Source organism: Rhea americana, unplaced genomic scaffold (assembly GCF_003343005.1).
Source record: "Rhea americana isolate MKP2758 unplaced genomic scaffold, rheAme1 scaffold_227, whole genome shotgun sequence".
Lineage (NCBI taxonomy): Eukaryota > Metazoa > Chordata > Aves > Rheiformes > Rheidae > Rhea > Rhea americana.
In genome coordinates this window covers 1,291,876-1,314,768 of record NW_028186343.1, presented here as the reverse complement: position 1 = coordinate 1,314,768, position 22,893 = coordinate 1,291,876, and the positions used below count along the sequence as shown (strand labels likewise).

At 40.0% G+C, this 22,893-nt stretch overlaps 1 protein-coding gene across 1 annotated transcript; it reads left to right on the top strand.

The window, feature by feature from the left end:
* The first annotated feature begins 11,133 nt into the window (after window positions 1-11,133).
* On the top strand, window positions 11,134-21,710 carry LOC146595396 (solute carrier family 2, facilitated glucose transporter member 11-like). Its single transcript, XM_085305862.1, has 12 exons — window positions 11,134-11,157; window positions 12,688-12,786; window positions 13,675-13,835; window positions 14,946-15,070; window positions 16,325-16,454; window positions 16,601-16,749; window positions 17,348-17,535; window positions 18,632-18,742; window positions 18,836-18,937; window positions 20,045-20,120; window positions 21,057-21,184; window positions 21,504-21,710. Exons 1-12 carry the CDS (start codon window positions 11,134-11,136, stop codon window positions 21,708-21,710), a joined length of 1,500 nt encoding a protein of 499 aa, XP_085161988.1.
* Window positions 21,711-22,893: the final 1,183 nt, after the last annotated feature.

Below are 22,893 nucleotides of genomic sequence, written 5' to 3'. Positions count from 1 at the left end.
GTGAACAAGCACATAGGCCATGCTGACAGAGGCCTGGAGTGAGACAGGGAGTCTCGCTGAGAAAGCAGACACTGCAAAAACTCAGCTTACTTTATAAATAATTAACTGCTCAAGACAAGGAGCAGAAGTTGTGATAGCAAAATGTCTGTTAGCTGTGTACTGCATTAGGACACATTATAATCTACTAGAATACATCAGCATGTAGTACTACACTTTACCACTGCTACGCTCCACAGCATCCATGTACTACTGCTACCCAAGAGCTGTTAATTTTGCTGTCCACTGCAACATCTAATCTCTTCACTCTCCAAACTCTTCTGCCTACTTATATGACTGCCATTTCTTTTTCCGTTTTCTGCCACAGTTACAGATGACACCCTGTTTGGCAGGACCATAAGGCCTACCTCTCCGCAATTTAACTACATTGATATCACTGGGCTGCAGCTCTGAATCAGTATTGAGTTTGAGGGAGCTTTCTTTCCTATTAAAATTTTCCAAATAAATATGTATTTTAAAACATGATATAAAAAGATCAAAATTATCCTCCATTTTTCTGACAAAACTTGAAATTAGATTTTTGCATTTCTGTTGCAACAACTAAGCACCACATAAACTCTTCCACTTAGGTGAAAGAATAGTTAAGTTCACAAGATTTCTGGGAAGCTACTCCTTGAAGAGAAAGCATCTCCAGAACACAATAAAATTGCTCTTACAAACAGACCAAGTCTGTTATCTAAAATCTTCTCCGATGAATGAGAGAATTACATTTCATTTGGTCAGAGACTAGAACATCAGTAACCGAGCTGATAAAGCATATATGTGTTTTTAAATTGCTCAAATGTTAAGTCTTTTAATCAGTTTTAACGGTATAATGTACCTGTTACTTCTAAAGGAATAGTCTATAGAAGGTGTTCTGATACTAAAGCACCAGTGTATGTTCCAGCAACTACAACCTGGTTTAGATTTTATATTAAGTTGGTTTTCACCCCCTGTATCAAAATACAGCGCACTTATACTACAGAATCTTCCCATTCAGAGGGTCCTCTCCTGTTGGGTCACTGAAATATTTAATCCATCAATTCCAAGTTTTGTCCAGCTACTGCCAACTACAAACCATCACTCAACRGATACAAAACGAAAAAAACATTAACCTCAGTCTTGGAGTCAGATGATTACTTAAGCAGTACCATGCAGAAGAGGCATGACAGAAAATACTTCCTAAGTCTCACAGAGCTCTGCCTGCCTGGGAACAGCCACCCTTTYGACAAAGATGGAAAAGCTCCTCTCAGAACTGGTGAGTACTACAGCTGGCAGGATCTCCTGGTAGTATTAAGCTGTCAGAAGCTCTGTAGAAAAAACTGGGAGGTTGTCTTTACAGTCTATTGCAATTACCATTCATAAAGAAAATACAATCTATATATGCCACGCTATTTTCAAATTAATAGTGCAGATAATGGATGTTCTCCAAACATCTTTCAAGTTTTTTTAGTGTAAAATTTAGAGGTATCACTTAAAATGACAAAAAAATCAAAAGACACAAAATGAACTTTCTGAGTTAAAGGAAACTTTGAAGGAAGTTCCAGCTGGGTGAAGAAACTGATTTAAAAAAAAAAAAAAAAGGCAAATAAGCCTTTTGGTATTTAAATAGTGAGGAAGTTTCATACCATTCTCTTCCTCTTCTCACACTTTCCCACATACATCTGTGATACTATTTAACTTTCCCAGTTAGTAGCCTAAAAATGACAAGAAATTATGTATTTGAAAATGAAGCTTTTGTTGATTAATTAATAAAGAGGAAAAATAAAATAGATAATCCAGAATCTTTAGCCAACAGATCTTTCTTGTGTTGACACTTTGCATGTTCTGCTAAGTTTTTTTTTAAAGCATTAATGAACAAAGTGATAGCCTAGAAATACAGAGAACATGGGACTATGATATTATCAGGTTCTTTCATGATGAGCTTGTTCTGTTCTTTGCAGATTCRGTACCAGAGACTGTTTGTAATGCCCTCTGTGTTGGAATTGGTCRATCCCTCACAACTAGCTTTCAAATTTCTAGGATCAACTACTTGTCCATGGAAAGAAAAGCTTTAAGGAGATGCAGTATCTTCAGAGATCATTGCTAGTGGAGTCAAAATGTAAACTGTGCTTCTCAAAATAATTTACTAAATGAGCATTTCCATTGACTTTTCATTCCCAGCTTCTTCCACACCCTTTCTGTGCCGAAGAAAACAGTAAGAGCTAGACTGCGGCTGCCTTTGCGTGAGCATGCCCAGCTAACAAACACAACAACCCCTCCACTTAAAAGATGTTAACATGAGCAGTCAAAATTTTTTCATTCTCCAAACAGTGATGAGCAAGGCCTATCAAGACCTGTCTAGAAATCCCATAGGGGCATGCATAGATGGAGGGATGAATGGATGGAACAGACTCTAGGCTCTGATTCTACCTGCAATGATAGTCAAAAAAGGTGCTTCTAGAAGTTTCAGACGGCTCCCAGTTCACTGTATCACAAGTCTTGGTACACTGCAGCATGGGCATTCATAGGGGTGAAATAGAGAGCTTCCTCCTTCAGAGAACATCTTGGCAGGAATTCACTGTGGCTACAGAACTGGAGGAACAAGATTATTCTTGGTCTTTTCAACTACAGAATCAATCAACTTTGTACAGGATTTTATCTAACTTAAACACTTTCTCCCCTTGCCTTTCTCTAGTGAGGAACAGCTCTGAGCAATACATTGCTTTCACAAGTATTGTCTTTTTCCTTCTTAGCATATTAGAAAATTTATCAGAGAAACTTGGCAGGAACGATACAGTTCTGCCCTGCAGCCCGAGACCCTCAAAGTGCTGTGATCATCCACAGTCTCTGTCTACAACACAGCAGGATTGTTGGGGTGTCTCGGGAGTGGATTTCTAACTACAAAATATGGAAAGTGTATATACTTGAAAATGATTTGCTTATTCCTGTAGGAGAAACATTTGCTAGTAATTTGAATAACAAGTGCACTTTGTGAACATGTCAGTATCTGCCTTACTAATACAAAGCTCAGTAAGCCTGATTTATTTATGTGCATTTTCCTGGTGAAGGGAAGATGTGTATTTTATATAGACAGAAACTGAGCTTTCACCTTGACCCATACCCAGCTAACACACTGGCACCCTCCAATGGCCAGTATCCCTGATGACAGTGAAATCTGAGGCTCCACACTGGTCCATGAGGATGCATAAAATTACATATGCAAACAGGTTGCAGCACTTAGTATGTATACTGCATTACTTCCAAATGAGCTTTAATTAGACCATCTATACAATATTCACAAATAGGTAAGTGAGCATTATTACTTGTCTCCTATTGCATGAATGGGAAAATGAGGCTCAGAAGGAACCAAATAACCTTCCAAAAGCACCAGAGAGAGCGAGTGTTAGTTTAGGGTTAAACATCATTATCTTCTGGGTTTTCTTATGGCTCAGGGCTCTATCAGCACTTCCTATAACACCTCGCTAAACTGACTCCTCTCAAAAGCTTGGTCTCAGTGTGCTCACCTTTGGAGAACTGCCAAGCCCTCTCAGCTGCCAGAAATGCACTCAGCATGCAAGTGTACTCTGCTGTCATGTATGTAACTCTTGGGTGGCAAACACTCTTTCAGCAGATGCTGTTGCACCTACCTTCCCTCTAACTTACTTCTCCCCTCTCACTCTTCCTGGCCTTGGTTGCCTCTTTTGCCTTAATTCATTGGTGCTTCATACCTTTTTGCATTTGTGCACTTCATATTTTGCTTCTTGTAACTTTGTTTTATATTTTCAGCTGTGATTCTACTTGTGCTTACATTGTTCCATGCAGGTTCTCCATCTGACCTTCCCATACCAGAGTACTTAAATCTCCAACTCTATTTCTACTCCAACACATCCTTCCTCAGTTAATTTTCCCCGATTTTCCTAACTCTTTAGCATCTCCCTAACTCTATCTCCCCACCACCCACACTGCTAACCAACACCAGATAGAGCCTGAAGTTAGATTTGTTGTGTCCCTCTCTTATAAATACAGTGATCACTCATCTCCCTAAACCACAGCTGTCCCTATAATCTGATGGACACACATGCTAGAAGCTTCATAGTAAAGTGAAGTGTTTCATTACATCGTTATGCCAAAATCCTGTGGGCCCCAGTACAAAATATTCTCCCTCTAAAGGGAGAGTTAGCATTGGCTAAGATTTCTTTCTAAATCAGTATTGAAAAAGCACCTAAATGCAGAGTGTGCAGCACTAGGTGATGTTTAGGTGATAAAATAKAAAAATAGAAACATGATGCTTTTATTAAAGATCTCATTGTAGTTCTCACGACAGTACAGATTTTTGGTCTCTGACCTCATGCCCAATTTGGRCCCAAGAGTAAGCAAGCCTTATAACTAGCCTAAGGGAATAGAGCACTTCTGGGCTGGATGACATGGTAATCCTAGAAATACAGCACAGAGTTACCAGGGAAGATATTTGCAAATGGAGTAAAAAAGCATTTTGTATTGATTACTATTTCCATTGAAGTTTCTTGTGCACCATTACAGAAAGAAGCACCTACTATATAACAATCTTATCATAGTAGTTGCATTTCTCTTGGGCTTCTGTAAGCTGTTCAAATCCTTTGATATGATTACAATTAGACACCTTCTCTGTGGCATCAGCGCAGGTGGGACCTCACACAACTCAAGGATGATGGTCTGCTCACAAAATATGATGCTGCTAGCATGCACACTAGGGGACCAGGTTGACCATTTTACTTTTTTTTTTTTGCTTATAATTTCTAGTGAACTCCTGGGAACTGATTCGTTGTGGCTGCTGTTGTTGGCCTGTGTTGGCACTGCAGCACTGATTCAGCTGGTCACTCTGCCATCCTTTGTTTTTGTTTTAGCTCAGTTAGAGTCAGATAGGACAGTATTGATACAAGTGACACCAGCTGTGACTACCACAATTCAGATGTCTGCAAAGGAAGCCATATGTCTCAAAAAAATCCTCTAAAAAATTACCTATTCAGTAGCTACGACAGCTAGGTTGTAGAGCAACAGTGGAAAACCTAGCCAATAGCTAGTGACATTGAGACATAAGACTGAGCTTTCCATGGGTCCCTGATGGTCTAGACAGGAGAGGGCCTATATTAAGGAGTTCTCTTCTGTGAGTTACAGGTGGCCATTGGAGACTTCACAACCCTCAAATGTGCAGATGTTATGTAACATAATTTTAAATAAGCTAATTTGGGTACCACAACCATCTAACTGGAACAGCAGAAAGCCTTCCATGAGCTATCTTACCTTGTCAGCAAACTGAGTAAATTAGATCAATCTTCAGTTTACTTTCTTTCCAGTAAATCCATCAGGATACAGAGGGTGTATGCAATTCTAGCTGAATACATACATGCACACAAATAAAAAGCCATTTAAATAACCAAGATGCTTTACAATCAGTGTAAAGAGCTGCCAGAGATTGTCATCCTAGGTTCTAGATTCAGATTCAAGGAAGACACTTCTAAGGTGCTGCAACAAGGACCATGTGATTAGACACTGAAAGAAAGAGCAGAGCATTCTCTGCTCTCAGGTACCAATGTTTTGACAATGGCACAGGGTTAAGTATTAAATACTAACTGTTAAGTGTTAAATACTAATGACTATGAGATAGGGCATGATTTTCTACAAGACTATGAATACAGTTTTCATGCATATAAACTTACATCACTGGTATTCTCACCCCATACTCACTAATAATCACCATGCGTGAAACCTTAGGGGTCTAATTAATTAGCAATCTAAATAAATGTACAGCTACCAACAGGATGATTACTGAATTATATCAAGCCTTCCTATTTGTTCTGTACATCCATGAATAAATTGTGGGGTGAGAGAGATCATCAGGTAGAACTGGATGATCTGCAAAAAGAAAAAGCAGCAATGAAAAACATCAAAATCTTGAGTGCTGGAAGCGATGAAAGACCAAACTCTCCTCTGGCCGCTGTACATTTTGATTATTGTTACCGTAACTCTGCAATTCTCTAGTATTATCGCAGTTGAGTATCTTCCCCCCTCATGCCTTAAAGCAACTCCTGCATATCAATGAGAAAATTCTGCAGTTTAAGCTTGTAGCCACAGAAAAAGAAGTTTTATGTTGGTGGGAGTAAAGTAGTCCTGAAATTTATTCCAGGACATCAACTGGCTTCCGCCTGGCTTTGGATGTTTTCTTCCCTCCATCTACCTCTCTTTAGGTGGAAAATGAGCATTCACTATCCACCTACCCAAAAGAGAAAGAAGYAGCTTCACTGAGCTAGCAATATGCTATATAAATGCAATGTATTATTTAAGAAAAGGAATTATGCACATTTATTCTGCAATAATGCTGGGGGCAGACCGTTGGGTGCCAACACAGTGCTATGTCAGATTTAGAAGCATTAATCTTGGATTCCTCTGTCTCTCTGTTATGAAATCCAGGCAAGCTCACTCTGATTTAACTCCAGAGTCTCCTGCAGGAAGTCACTCCATCATGAGTAGCCTTGCTAGGCACCTTCACTAATTTACTGCTTCAGAAACCTTCCATCTCAAGCATTCATTCTCCTAGATTCCACAAATCCTATGTGCCAAACCTGAGGAGGTCTTTCCCAAGCCTGTTCTTCCAAATGCTTGCTATTACTGCATCTATTGCAGTTAATGATAAACCAGATAGTATACAATTAACTCCGCAATATTAATGTTTGCTTGTTGCTTTAACCTCATGCCAAGGTCTCCTTATTTCTCCTACTTCTGCAAGCAACTTCTTAAATCATTTTTAACTTTTCACCCTGCCTATATTTTTCTCAAAAGGAGAGAGACTAAGTGACTAAAGTAGGCTTTCTTCTTTCAACTTTCTCCTCTCTGTACTATTGCTTCAGATTCACTGCTGTGACTGTCACCTCCAAAAAGTTGGCAATTTAAGTTATTTATTTCAGTACAAACCCACACTTCAGAGCCAAAATCACTGTTAAGAGCCTGCAGTTGCCAGCCAACAAAACAGAGTACTAGAACTGGCATCATAACTATCACGGCTGGAACAGCTGTAGCAACAGTGAAAAGAGACAAAAAAGCTTCATATGAATTCCCTCATCTTCCCCAGGGAATTCATCCATCCATCATTAAGATCCCTATTTCACTTCTGTAGGTCCAACATCACCTATTGGTTTTCCTGCACCACAGCAGACTTGAAACAGATGATGATCAGGATTGACACTTTCTAGTTACAGCAGCTTCTTTATGTCAAATGCATGTGAAAAGCTTTAAAAAGACACGTTCCACTCCTAACCCATTCTTGAAATGAAGTATACTCTCAACAACCGGCAACAAGAACAGGTCACTGATGCAAAATTACCTCATTTGCTTGCCTCCAGGTCCTTATGTTAAATGTGATGTCACACATGCAATCTGTTGCTTTCAGTGACAGTTTCTTCTCCTGTTGTGTTTTCTAGGTCTATGCTGCGCACAGCTGAGTTTGGAGAAGGTCTTATTCCATATATATCCCTAGAGGTTGGCCTCTGCGAATTCTTCTCCACTTTAGTCTGTGTAAGCTGTACTGTATCAGTTTGTTACCTGAGCTGTAGCCATGTCTACAGTGAAGCGTGTGTTTTTCCTGCTCTCCCAGACCTTTACTATTGAGTGGTTTGGCAGGAAAACACTGTTATGGAAGGGCTACGCTAAGATGGCTTTTGTGCTTGCTGTCCTCATAGTCACTCTCTCCCTTCAGGTAAGCAAGAGGTTTTTTAAGTATTTCGTTCCCGTTGTTTCTCACCTGAAGTCTCGCAGGTTTCATATCACAGGGACAAAACAAACTGGATTTAACTGCCAAAAAGCAAAAATATTGTCATCATTGTAGCAAACCGTCGAGTCTCTCACCTTGGCCCCAGCAAGCCTCATGTGCCAACGCAGACTATTGTCGGACTGACGCTCAGGATYCTCTCCCAAAGGTCCTACTTTATTCTCTCCCTAAGTCATCACTTCCACTTTGCTAGAACTTCTTCTACAGAAGCTAAGCTGTCCTGCTAATGCCCTGGTCGCACACCATAGCCTTCTCCCAAATGCTTTTGCAAAGGTCTTTGCTTTATGTTAGATGCTCTGATACTCTTGAAGATTTACTTAGATACAGAACAGTTTCTCTTGCATTCCAGACCACAAACTCTGTCCAGAAACAAGTCTCCAACCTCTCTGCAGTGTTTCGTATCTACATCCAGCTGTAGAAACTCTCCTGCTTCCCCCACATGGACAAATATCTGTGACTGATCTGTGGTCTCTCAAATTTCAACATTTGCAACCTGAGATTTTGAGGATGATTCCAGACGCCACATGACAATGTACTTAACTACACACACTCTTTCTTCTGTATTGTAGTGGTTACATTACTAGTTCATGAAATCATGTTCAAGATGCTAAAAAGGGTGAATCAAACCAAAATAGGCTTATTTCTCTTTCTATGGTTTATTTCCAGGAAAACCTTGGCTCTTTCTTCTTATCTTTATGGGCATCCTCATCAGCTCAGGGATTTTCATCTATCTCTTCCTTCCCAAAACGAAAGGGAAGTCAGTTATGGAACTAACAGAAGACTGCAAGCTTACACTTTAGGAAGAGACTGAATTCTGTTATAATAAATACTTTTCTTGAGTAACACATCATCTACATCAGCTTCTAGCTGGTTACCAGAAGGGCCCTTTGTTAATTAAGCTCACAGAGAACTCTGACACTTGCAGACTCCAAAACAAAACAAAGGCAAATTATTCATTTTTAACTAGTGGAAAGGATATGAATGTTCATTCATAGACAAAACTGGCATCTTCTTGAATGGAGGCCACCTTCATATCCCCTCAAAAACTTAACAGCAATCAATAACCAACAAGCCATCATGATGAACAATATGTGCTCTGCTRAATTTTAGATTTAGGCCCCAAAAAACTGCAGATGGCTTCAGTCATCCACAATCAGATCTGCAGTCTAGATCTCTTTAAATGTACTTTCAAATTATTTTATAATCATGACATATAGCCAATTTCTATTCCTTTTACTGCCCCTGTTTTAATAACCCTTATTTATGTGGTTTCCACTTAGGCAGACCCTTGCCTCTGTAATTATACTGCATTTTTAGTATTTCTTGTCCACGTCTGAGCAAATTGCTGTGAGAATTAGCATGTCATCACTCTGGTAGTGCACTGAGATTATGTAAGTAAGATGAGAGGATGAGAGTAGCAATAGAGTCCAAAAAAAAAAAGAGAAAGAAAATATATTAAAAAAAAAAAAAAAAAAAAAAAAAAAAAAAAAAAAAAAAAAAAAAAAGATTTATTTTGAATGGAAAAAAGAAAAACAGGTCTGATTATTTAAGGGAAAGTAGAAATAAGGAACAAATTGAGTGTCTCATTTTTGCCAGTCAGTTAGCTTTGCATTCTGGAAGCAACAGAGGTGTTTTCCTTGCATCACGAGGTATATGATTTGTTACAGTCTCAGTTACTTATTTGGTGTTCTTAACTTTTAACCTATTTCCTACCATTACGAACTGTGCCAGGAATTGGGGAAATGCTCAGCGCAACATAATCACCACACTAAAGAGAACATATTGAGGGAGCAAGAGGCAGGAAATGGCAGAATGTTGTGCCCATTTATCAGTTCTTTAAAATTTGCTGATTTCTATTTACTAATAATTCCTTTACAAGAACTGCAATACGGGCAAGCTATAGGGAAGTATGAATACAGAGGACTACAGCAGAGTCCAAAAAAGGTGATATATGATGGCTGGCTTTTGAATCAGTGCACAGGTCAGAAGAAAAAGCCATGAGCCAGCTCTCACTGCACCTGAATGTTTAGAGAGAAAGGAACAGTGAAAGTCTCTGAGCAAAATTTCTCCTAAAATTGCTGATAAGGTGAAACAGTRCCACGCTATACTGTCAACTGCAGCTCAGAATCACACAAGAAAGCCCCCAAAATACATCAGAAATTACACTGAAAGCTGGTGGAATTTGTGTTATTTGAGACCCTCAGCAATTATTTTGCAAGGAGTGCAACAATCATTATCACACAAAAATCCCCTAAACTCATACATTTAAAAAAATCATTATATAATACGAAAGAAACATTAAAATTTTAAACCGATAGAAGAATGAGCTAATAGCTACACAACCTGAACTTTTGTATAGCCAAAATGTTATAATTGTTTGTGTTTAAGAGAAAACAGAAAAATGCTGAATCACTCCAAAAGCCATTGCAAGCCAGAAAAAACAGCATTTGCTATGCTGTTATATAGGCAATAGTTGGCATTATGCAAGTAGCCAAGGTTTTGTTATTAACAAAATATTTCTCCTCATTTCTTTAGACTCAAAGTATTTGCAATAAACCCCTCTGTAAATAATTGCATTATATGTTTCATTGACTGAAAGTACAAGTCCCAAGGGTGAGCCTGGCCATGTACTGAGGATTCCAGTACATCCCCACTCCAAGCCTTGGAGGTGGGGAAAAATCTCTTGGCCTACGAACATCCCACTGATGCCCAGACATGAAATACTCCTCTCTAGTACCTACCTGACACATAAACGCGGAACAGCTGAATTAAATTGGAAATTTTCTACTTGTACTTCAAGCCCAACAGAACTGTGGGCCTGTTTTTCAGATAAATGGTATTTACTGTACCAGCCAATCTAAAACACAATACATTTTTACTTCATAATAAACACCAGTGTCTAAACCTGATGACAGGTGCTTTTTCCTCTGTGGAGATTGCAGTAGAGATACTGCTCAGCTGATATCAGAGAAGTATTTTACTGTAGCTGGAAAACTGATTTTTTGCCTTAACTATTCTCTCTCCTTTCCCTTTCCAAATCCTGACTACTCCATAGATGCAATCTTCCTCTGCTTTGAAACCTCTCTGTTTGCAGACTGGACTAGATGCAATAATTCCCTAAATATTTAATCCAGCAGTGTTAACTTTGTCCAGTTGCAGTAAACATAAGTCAGTGAAGACAAAATAGTAAAAATTTAACTCTCATCCCTGGAGCTAGCTGCCCATTGCCACACCAGCAGGTAGGAGACAGAGACACAGAAACCTGTGATGACAACGACACATCACGCGCTGGAAAATCAGCCCCTTAGCCAGAGATGGCCAGCTTCCTCGCAGACCTGGTAAGTACCTGGCGGGTTATTACAGCGGTGGTATTTCTGCACACCAGCAGTGCTTCAAAGAAAACAAAATCAGTATCTTAGTAAAAATAACAAGCTTCCTATTCACTAAAAGCCCCTCAGAGTGATCCTGCACACTGTTTTGAGGTATTACAAATGCCTCTCATTCATTTTTGTCATATTTTTACCAATACTTCAACATTTCTGAAATGTTTTCCTTTACAGAAAAACATAGATTTGCTTGGCTTATCTGCTGTAAAAATAGTTTTGTTAAATATTTCAATAATTATTTAGTGCCAGAGATGCTAGGCAGAGAAGGCAAGGAACAGGGCTGGCCACTAGGAGCCGTGGCATCTTGAGAGGGATGTTTGTGGTGCCTGCAGCACCTAGGTCCTTGCTATGGCTGAGGTCAGCTGAGACTCTGAGCTCAATGCAGAGGTGCTGCCTTACACGTGAGCAAGACACCTCCTGTTAGGACAGCATCTCTTTGAGAAAATGCATCTCCCTGCTTTTCCTGAGCATACTTAATCTCTAATCTAGGGAAGAGGAATATGGCAAGGCACCTTTGAAAAGCTGCTAATTCTTTCATTCATTCACATTATATTCAGTGTGTCTTGCTGAAAAGGCTGCTGTAGTGTAGTAAGGCTTAAGAACAGTTTTAGCTTTTTTGGATCTGTAATCAAYCAGAAAAAAATCACAGTGTGTGATGCCTACTCTCAAAGTTCCCAAGAGATTAAGATGTCATGTTGCTTGAGACAGACAGGAGAGGCAAAAGTTCAGAACTGCCTATGGCAATAAAAGGCAGATCTGTCAGAAAAGACACCTTTCTGCTACAGCAGAAATGGAGCAAAACTGGTGCAGAATGGAGCTTCCGTCCCAGAACTGTTCTGTTTACTGTTCCCTCCTTTCCATCTAGGTAAAAAACACAGACTTCTAAGGGCTACCACATGACAGCAAGCCAAGGGGGAAAATATGCTTCAGGTTTCAGATTTCTTTTTGAATTTTCAGTTGTTATGAGCAATTTCCAGAGGCTTTGCCACAAAACTTTAGTTGACAGATCACTGCTACTACTCAAGGCAATGATGGGTAGCCAGCACAGCACTGCTCTTTCAGTTAAGACAGGAAAAGTCTTCCAGATACAGATGGCCTGGTCACTATTTTTGCCACAGGTCTGAGTTGCAGATAGCATGGCCACTACGCAGATCACAGAAAGGAAAGTAAGATCTCCCTCTCCAAAACACTCTCACATGTATTGGTCCCGGAGTGCATAATGATCTTCACTTTACTACTCTGCCGACTGATGGCCAAAAAGGGGAGGGAAATGTAACCGTTTCCAAATAGAAGCTTGCATTTCCTTGAGCTGCAGGTAGGGAAATTGCAGGAGGATGTACTCCTCACACTGTGGCAAGCAGAGGGAACACACCTATCCGAAAATTACTTGAACAAATGAGATGTGTCTGGAGAGTGCAAGACACATTTAAGGAAAGCCTGATGTGGCTGCAAGCTTCAAGAGATTTTGTTCTACCTCTGCAGGTACAGTACCAGGGWCTCTTTCAAATGATCCCTGTCCTGGGGATTGGTGGAACATTCCAAATAGGCTTTCAAATTTCTACAGTCACCTACATGTCTCAGGTAGGCAAAGACTCACATGGCACATTGGTTATGAGTGGCACTGAGCCTACATCCTTGCTTGAGGATGCTCCTCTCTGGCAGTTGGCAAAGGTTTAATCACGGTACTCTCCTCTTATGATTCTTTCCCCTTATGACAGTGTGGAAAATAGAAGAGAAGAGAAAGACCTGCAACTTAATGTTTACAGAACTGTTCCTCAGAAAGATAATGACTGAGGTAGAATCTGTCTCCCCTGAAATAAGATGACATTACATGTCATCTTCTACTTCAGTGGTATCATTTAATAGTCTTGTAGTCTACCTATCTCCACATAAGGTAGACAAATAAAACAAGCTAGGCAAACCAAGCTCTATGAAAATGTATATTTCCCCCCAATCACAGATAAAAATCCTAATATATTTCGACTGAAGAAGCTGGGGTTTTGTGAGAAGACACTGTTATTAAGTAGAAATCCCACTATGGCAAGAGTGATATTTTCAGTCTCCAGAGCATTAAGTTCTGAGCAAGGAAGTATCCAGGGACTGACACTGAACAGCCACTGTGTAATCTGGCATTATTGGCATGTTTCCAAGAGAAAAATTTCAGAGAGAATAAACAAAACACATTTGTGGAACTCCATAGGGAAGTTCGTGCTGTTCTTCACTACTTCCATAAGTCCATAGTTCAATTTCTCATATTTAAAGAACAATAAAACAAAGAATGAACTGCTTTTAATGGCAAAATGAAAATGCTACATTCTATTACACTATGTTTATGAACAAATGCTCACTTCTAGTTTCTTTCTAAAGTAGTAACTTTGGCTGAAGTAATGAAACTATGTTCTAAATATAATAAAATGCATGCACTGGAGTCACAGTTATTCTTAATAAAGATTCTTTCCTCTTTCTCAGCATGTTAAGGCTTTCATTAATGAAACTTGGTTGGAGCGATATGGCTACCCCATCCATCGGGATAACCTTTTGTTTCTGTGGTCTTTTATTGTGTCCATCAATGGTATAGGAGGTCTCCTGGGTTCTTCAGGAAGTAGATACTTGACTGTCAAATATGGCAAGTATGTATGTTTAAAGACAATGTGTCAATCAAATCTTGACTTAAGGAAATGACTGTTGAGATTTTTGAATGTGAGGCAGACTTTTAGGATTCCAAAATATAAACCGTATAGCTCTGTGAAAGTACTGATCAGTCTTCAGCCAGATATGACATACTAAGAAATGAGAAAATAGCCACCTTTATAATAAAGAAATATGGTACTACTTCCTTCAGACCATCTCACTTCTCTTCTATGAGAGCTTACACCTATATAGTGTAGAAAGCAAATAACAGTACCTACGTCCACAGCTTGGTCATGGCTGTAATATAGCCAGCTCAACAGCGGTGTTAACAGATTTTGATGCGTCTTCCTCTTGTCCTGTGGCACTGGCTAATCAGTTGTGCTGCCAGCCTGTCATACTAGGTGCGGTTACTGAGGTTGGGCTACTATCAGAGAGGAGGAAAGGCAGCCTTCTGGCTGGAGACAGAATGGGTTCTTCGGAGGTGCTACTCACAATTTAGCAGCACTGAGAAGTTTCTAAGCACTAAATCAATGTGCTACATGCACAGATTTTCAAGTGCAGAAAAGCTTGAAGCCTTTTCTCATCTACAGAGCCCAGAAGTGTTCCCAAACTCCCAGGTCTAGCCGTGTGCCAAGCCACACCCTAAGTCTCTGTACACACTATTTCCCTTTCTTATCCCACTCTCCCTGGTTTACATGGGAAAGAAATTGGCATATGAACTGGAAGGGAGGTGGCATGGTCTGGCAGGTCCTGTCCTAGAAATCAAGGGACTGGCACATACTTACCACAGAACCTACAAGTAGCCTCAACATTTGCAAGGGCCTTTCTCTGCTGACCACATAATAGTATCTTTGGCTCTAGTGGATTCTTCCTATTCCAGTCAGCCCAGCTGAGCTAGCTGACTGAAAATAGTATTATTCTGTGTTATGAAGGAGACAAAGAGCCAATAGTATAAGAAGGGTATAGCAGAGCTTATTTTGCCCTGGATCACATATGTATAATTTGACAAAACTAGTAAGATAATTCCACCAGCATCCAACAAGCCAGGAGTTTAAGTACTATTTCTTTCCTGATTTACAAAAATTCCTCTTACTTTCTTACACTTACAGAAGGAAATGTCTCCTGTGCAATAACCTGCTGATGATAGCAGCAGCATTTATCATGGGCTGCAGTAAAATAGCCCGATCCTTTGAGATGATTCTAATTGGACGCTTCATGAGTGGCATAAGCGCAGGTGAGTGATTTCTCCCAGAAGCCAGTAGGAATTTCCTTTACTTTCCCATAGTGCTGTGTCTCTATTCAAAGTAAAATAACCCTTTACTAAGAAAATAAAATCTTAAAATTGGTGATCCACTCTCAGATGATCTTTTTAAAAACACAGCAATAAATTTTATTCTGACTCTGTAGGTACCTCACAAATGTTCTACAGGGGTATTCAACCTGCTTCAAGTACCAATCATTGGGGATAACACAAATAGCTAGGCATAATCAAGCAAAATCACTCCTGGCAGGTAGTACAGATGGCAGAGAAAACACGCTGTGCAAGTATCACTGTGTCTTTTATTTATTTCTTACAAGAACAAGAAAGGTTGCGTTTCCACTCAGTTTTGGATGGAGAGTCACAAGGCTGACTACTTTAATTTATTTCATTAGAAATTATGTCTGCTTTTCAAATAATCAGATTTTGTACATTGTTTCTCTGACATACAGTTATATTGAAGAACAACATTCTTTTGAGAACTACTCACCCACAGGGGCCCTGTGATGTCTTAGAACCTGTGTCCTTCCTCATGCAAAGATCTAATTTTTGTTAATGAGATGACTGGTTATCTCCATCACTTGGCCTTCACATAAAGCCATATGAAGAACATGTTGCTTTCAAATCAGATAAAAGGGGCTGCGACCACAATATGAAAGAAAAGTTCTTGTTCCTGAACTAGTTTTCAGAGAGTCTGGGTTACGAAGTATTTCACTAATAGATGTAAATACTGACTCTGCCTGAAATGATCAAAATTGTTGCTGGAAAGTGGAAAAGAAATATTGTGCCCCCCTCAAATCATGTAGAATCCAACTTTAACTCCCTGGAAGTAGACATACAATCTACTATGGATGTTTCATACCAGCTTTTCTGTAACATTATGTCATGTTTGTAACTACAAACAAAATAGATATACTCCTTCTCTGCTACTCTCTTTCCTTTAAAATATGTTCAGGCTCACAAGAGATGCAATGATGAGGCTGTACCCCACAGGGAAAACTCTACATTTCTTAAGAACGGGAAACCACACTGTGGAAAGAGGACAGGAACCAAACAGTTTTGTAGAAAATCTGATACTGAAGAACTTCATACCTGGGTTTACATATGAGAAACCATTCAGTGCATGAGGCAGCTATATTCTGTACTGCTTAACTAGTTATATGCAATTTTATTTCAAATGGTTATAAATATCTTCTTTCTTCTCTCCCATAATTCACTCCTCACCTCAAGGTCTGTGTGTTCCTCTGCATCATCAATACGTTGGGGAAATTTCCCCTAAGAAGCTACGTGGATTTGCAAACTCTACTGCCTCTTTCTTTTGGTCACTGGGAAAAGCCATAGGGCAAATTGTAGGACAAAGGTATAATACAATTGATTTCCCACCCAATTCATTTCTGGATTCCCTCTACCTTTTGCTTCATCTTCTGCTTCTCTATCTACTCATTTCTGTCCTCAAAAACCAACCCAAAGAACTTTTATTCTACACACATTTTTTCTCTACTCCAGGGAACTGTTGGGCAGTCAGTCCCTGTGGCCCATCCTGATGGCCTCCTGTGGAGTTCCAGCATTGGTCCAGCTGGTCACTCTGCCCTTCTTTCCTGAGTCCCCACCATACCTCCTCATGCAAAAAGGAGACCAGGAAGGCTGCAAAAAAGGTAACAGAGYGCTCCAGGTTCCTGTTCCTCACTTGGTGTTTGATTGTTATGTGACATTTACTCTCCCTACGTGAAAACAAGTAGATGGGATAAAGTTTTCTCCCTGCTCACTTCTAAGATAATTCTGTGAACACCTACTAAATCTATTTTGCTATAGTCTCCAGGTAGAATATAAAACTATTTCTTGCTACAGTACTGTACTACAAAACCATCTGTTTTCAGCTGACACAACAAGAACAGTCAGTTTGATGGAGTAATGGCAAATGCAGACAGGTAGGTCTCTGTGGGGAACCACTGAGCTCTGGTTGTTGGCTGTGCACCCTGCTCACAGCCTGATAGGAGGAGGAAGGGAGGAAAGTGGGCCCATGGGCAGGGATGGAGTCATCATGCATATCACTAGGCCCCTCTGTCTGAATAGGCTGTGCAAGAGGGGGCTAGGGCTCTGGAATACACCACAGGACACCGCTGCCTTACAGCACAGACACAGCCCATGGATGTCTGTGCTGACAGATTCATGCATCAGCTACTCAATAAACTCCTTAGTCAACAAACAATAGAGATGAATTAACATGGCAAGTCTCGCTCTCCTTCTCCACAGCCATAAGGCAGCTTTGGGGTGAAGGCCATCACCAAGCAGAGATTGATGACATCATGAAAGAGAAGGCAACAATGAAAAACACCAAGATCTTGAGTGTCCTGGAGCTAATAAAAGAACCATCTTTCCGTTGGCAGCTGTGCATGTTAGCTACCGTGACCGCCACAGTTCAGCTATGTGGCATCAATGCAGTTGAGTGTATTTCCCCCTTAAAGCCTCAAAATACTTCTTGACAATCTTAAATGAGATGTCATGGCTCCCAGGAGCCCCCTCATTTTCTTCAGGGCTCTTCCAGCTACCATTTTCTGTCAGCCAATTCTCCTTCAGCGCAGCAGCAGCAGTCTGCAGGCCTTGGCTGGGCTCTCCAAGTGACATACCTTTTGCCCTGCTCTTGGTCCTTGCTGGTCTACCTTCCTCAGTAGTTAGGCTTATGTAACAGCCAATTTTGGTAGCTGCATTAATGCAAAAGGAGCAGAACCTGCTCCTACAGACGAGCCCTGCCTACACTGGGAAAATCTACAGTACAGTTTGTTACAGCTCCCTGCAACTACTGCCATTTGGCCCATGTCTTTTAGCATCCCAAGGCACACACTTCGGCTGGGATGGCCAGATGCTCACTCTACCTTTAAAGCCAATCAAGGAGCATGCTTACTGTTCTGGCAGCTTCTGCAATTCTCTGCATCTTCCTCACATCAGCACTTCTCTAGCATTTTTTTGCAGCCACAGCTTTATGATTGTGTGTATGATTCTTCCCTCTCTAACATCATGGTGAAGCGACATCTGTAAATAAAATACAGAGCTGAGTGTAACACAGTTTGAACTGGAATCTTTACCATCTCAGCAATCTCCAGAGAGTAGCAAGTATACTTGAAAAAGAAAGGATGCTTGTTTTACCCTCACATGACTCCACAAGCCATGCTCTTCTGTCTTGGGAAAGAAGAGTATATCTTACAGTGATTTTTTTGGATGTGCTCCAGAAGTGATAATATACTTTACCATTTCTAAAAGCACCTAAATCAAGTCTCTGCAGACCTAATGACATTACAGCAGCTGGAGGTCCTCTTATCACAGCATTTCATCTTTTATCAAACTAATTAAATAATAATATTTTACAATTTTGGGAGGCTGCCAATAAAGTTAATACTACAAAAAGAGTGCAGAAGTCTAGCTCACTCTGAAGCTGAGCAGCATGCTCCTTGATTAGTAGCTCCTATCCAGGGCAGTATCACACAGGTATAGGTAAGGGATCATTTACTGTCTTCTCTTACTGTTTTTTTCTTCCCTCAGATCTATTTTTATACTTTTGAAGTCCTCCAGGCAGCTGGGTTTGATGAAAGAATGATCTATTACATGTCCCTCTCTGTTGGACTCTCTGAACTTTTAGCTACTGTAGTCTGTGTAAGTCACATTTCAATGGAAGTGGGTCAGATTTTGCTCTTCTGGTTCCAGTCTGTGAATCTGATTGGTGTCACTGTGATTTATGTCCCTCAGAGCTCCATCATTGAGCGAATGGGCAGGAAAACGCTCATATCAGGAGGTTACTGGATCATGAGTTTACTTCTAGCTGGTATCACAGTGACTCTCTCCCTACAGGTAAGGAAGCTCTTCTTATGGCAGATCTCTTTATTCTATTTCTAGTCTCTGCTCACAGATAGGACCATGCTACTAAGGAAAGAAAGTGAGGCTTAGAAGTTCCAGAATAACTTTGGTGTTAACAGCTTACCATCTGGACAAACAGAGAGAAATACTACGAAGAGCAAATTTGTCTGTACATAGGCCTAAATCTCTCTCACCAAGTACTCTCTGCACTTCCGCCCCCCTTCTGACATGACCCAGTGAGCTCAGCAAAGAGTACATAAAGCACTGGGAGTTGAGCACTGATTCCTGATTTTATCAGGCAGTAAGAACAGAATGCTGGTCAGCACAGGTCAAAAGACAGTCAAAAGAAAACTTTTTCATTTATGCAGTTCTTAGCATGACAAGTAACACAATAAAGACAGCRGACTCCTTGCATTGGTTAATTTGAAATTCAATTTTAAATTGAATGTGCACTGAGAATGCACATACCTGTTCACAGACTGGAGACAGTCTGCCAGTTCTTTGCTGTGCCATACTTCTGTAGCTTCTTCCGAAGCAAGTTCTTTTGGTTACTAACATTCATCCAAGAGCTGCTCTATAGACACTACTGCAAAATTATCCTGTAAGCAAGGTGGCAGCAGACTTTCATTGTTGTTTCATTTACAAAAGATCTCAAACAAAGGGTATGAAAGAGAAATCCTTTCCTAAGGAATCAAGTCTTACATGTTTTTGATTAAGGTTGAGGGAAGTTCCTTCTCAAGAGGAGTTATCTAAGACATTGCCTAACAAAAGCAAAGAAAGATATGATTTGGCCTCTCATATTTCTAAGGGTTGGGGGAAGCACTGGCACAAAAGAGGAGGATGGATGGTGGAAAAGTACTATTCAGGCACCTGTTAACTGAAGGCTTCCAAGCTTGACAGTTGCTCTGCACTAGCAGATCTGCTTCTCTGCTCACCTAGCAAAAACTTCACTGCTCATCCACAGGAAAAAGTACTCACATTTTCCTGCTAGTTCCTACACACTAGATTTTTTCTTGAGGTGATAATGCTCAAAACCAAGAAATATTTCTATCTACAGTCACTAACAGATATCATCTCCAGAAATTTGTATTTTTTTCCCAGGATTGGTATTTCTGGATGCCATACTGCAGCCTTTGTTTCATTATCTTGTTTGTAGTTGTCTTTGGAGTTGGGCCAGGTGAGTATTTCATTCAGAAGAACTAAAGGAATCAAGTCAAGTGAGTTTATTAATATGGTGGGAAAATACTGCAAAACATTGCATAAACATTTAGCATAAACAAATTCATTTAATCTAATCTTGTAGCCATTTAAACATCATGGGTCCAGTCATCAGCCAGAAACTTCAATGTCATAAGGTTTGGGTTCTGCTAACAAGAGAGTGAAAGACTGAAGAAGGAAGATAGCAAAAAGTACTCACTGAAAAAAGTACAGAAAAAATAGAACAAAAGTAAATAGGTAAAATATTTTTTAGAAATACTATGAAAAAAGAAAGAGGGAAAGAAAAGTGAGAATTRTTTTAAATTCAGTATTGTATAACTTTACATCTTATCCCACATGGGCAGTAGTGCAGAGGGCCTCGTTTGAAGTGGTTCTTCTTCTAATATAGACTACCTGCTTCTCTTTAGCCTAAAAAAACCTATTTGTTTTAAACTGTTTCCTTTCCCATATGGCAAGGTCAGATTGCTTTCCTAACACAAAGTCCTGGGACTTTGAAACACAACTGAAATGCCCAGGAAGTGAATTCAGGAAGATCTTTCACTGATGATCTAACAGTATCACACAGGAAAATCTTACTATTAATCAGATTTGTTATTCCATCCTTATGCAGCAATTTTCATGACAAGATGTCAGACTTTCACAAGTGTTAACTACTTAATACTTGAACTGCCTCAATAAATTTATTTGAATAAATTACCATTTTAAGAAACTGCTGTCTAGCAGTTTAGAAGATGCCACGGATATATCCTCTTTTTTAAAAAAGCAACATATTCAAGTCTTTTGAATGTCAGTAATATAGTAGTGTCTATCTGTTGACTGTGTAAATGTAAAACTCAATTCAAATGTTCAAATCAAACATCAAGAAGTAATATTTCTTATTCCTATTTCCTTTCAGCTGGTGCCACAGTTTCCATCAGGGTTGAAATTTTCAAGCTGTCCTGCAGACCAGCTGCCTTTGTGATCAGTGCAGCTCTCAACTGGGTGGGAGTCTTTGTGATTGGCACAGCCTTCCCATTCATTGTGGTGAGTGACTTTACCTGGGACAATCCCTGCTGCCCTAAGCTCCAGAGCTGGTGACAGGAGCAGGAACAGCCTGAGACGGCAATGCCATGTTAGCCTAGAGTGCTCTTGGCACCTGCTCTCCTGAGTCCTCTTGCACAACTGAAGGGCAAGATTTGCACAACAAACTGATTCAGACTCAAATATTTGTCCAAGTTCAAAATGCAAAAAGCTCTTATCAAGTTCAAAATACTTACAGATGCAAAATACAAAACTTCCCTAAAAAAAGTGACAAATCAAAACACACGCTCATCTCACTCTCTTATTTTGTTCTTCCCTGCAGGAGAGACTCAAGCAGTTCTGCTTCCTCATCTTTATGGTGGTACTTTTCACTTCAGGGATAATAATCTACCTGTTCCTTCCAGAAACAAAAGGAAAGTCAATCATGGAAATTACAGAAGAATTCGATAGATTAAACTTTAAGAAGAAGCATGTTCCAGCAACTCCAAATCATGCCACTGAGGATTATACCTTCTGCACCAGGCTTTGACTGGCCATTAGGGGGAGTCTGGCTTTCTTAAAAGGAAGAAAAAAAAAGACATCCATCATTTTCTGACTAACAAGTCAGCCCAAATGGACTGTCAGTTTTCATATCTGTCGCTTAAACGCTTTTCATTTTGCCAAAATAGCGTATGTTTCTCAAGCACTCCGCTCAGGACAATAGGGAAGAAGGATGATGTCTGATATTAGAAGGATAGATTTTTGAATGGGAAGCATTTTGGCTTAACTTGTTAAGTGTGAATTTCTTTTATAACAGGGCAATTCATACACATTGAAACCATGTTTAGAATTTATAAACACTCTGATGGCCACAGAAGGGAATACTTGTGATCCCCTTTCTTTCTGTGATTTCTGTGTGTTTTTAGAACACAGAGATGGGAATACTGGGGTTCTTGGCTTGCTGTCTATGACTAGGAGTCAATTCATGACAGACTGCAGAAAAAATTCAGTGGAATAGGAGAGAAATTCTTTGCTTCTTTAGACTCAACTCAATGGTCAAAGCTTGCCAGGTTTCCCCGCATAAAGTCTTGTTTTCTTTCTGTCGTTTCTAGTTTGTCAGACTTCAATCCTTTGGGATTGAAGTTTTTCATGTTAGCAGCCCTCCTTAGTACGATTTTATTCTTTAAATTAAATTTTTGATAAAACAGTTCAGCATTTTGGTTCTAAGCCCAGACTTGTTAGTGAAAAAGTATGGGTAAAAACTTCCTACACAACTCTTCTGAAAGGCTTGTTTCAGTGGCAATACAGCTAGAGGACTCATGSGTGAAATCCAGGTGCCAAGAAATACAGAGACTTACAGCTATTTTCAAATCTCTTTGTTATCTTGCCCATCACCAACTTCAGCCTGTGTCTTCCTCTCAGTTTCAGGGTTTCCACAACTATCTTATGGGCTTTCAATGCCATTAGCGATTTAGCTGCTTCTTTCTGCTATTGCTTTGTGTGATTTGGGCTATCCAGACTCAGGTTAACCCAGAACTGCCCCAGACTGGAACTCCTGACTGTAACAGGATGCCGGTTGCTTTTCAGTCTGCACAGTATCTTCATGTAGCAGACTACCAGCAAAAGCTAAGTCAYGTTCTCTGGTGCTTGGTACACGCAGGCCCTCTCTTTGGGGTGTATTGCTCTGTCATGACTATGAAGTGATCCCATATCCTCATATTTCAGGGAGGTAC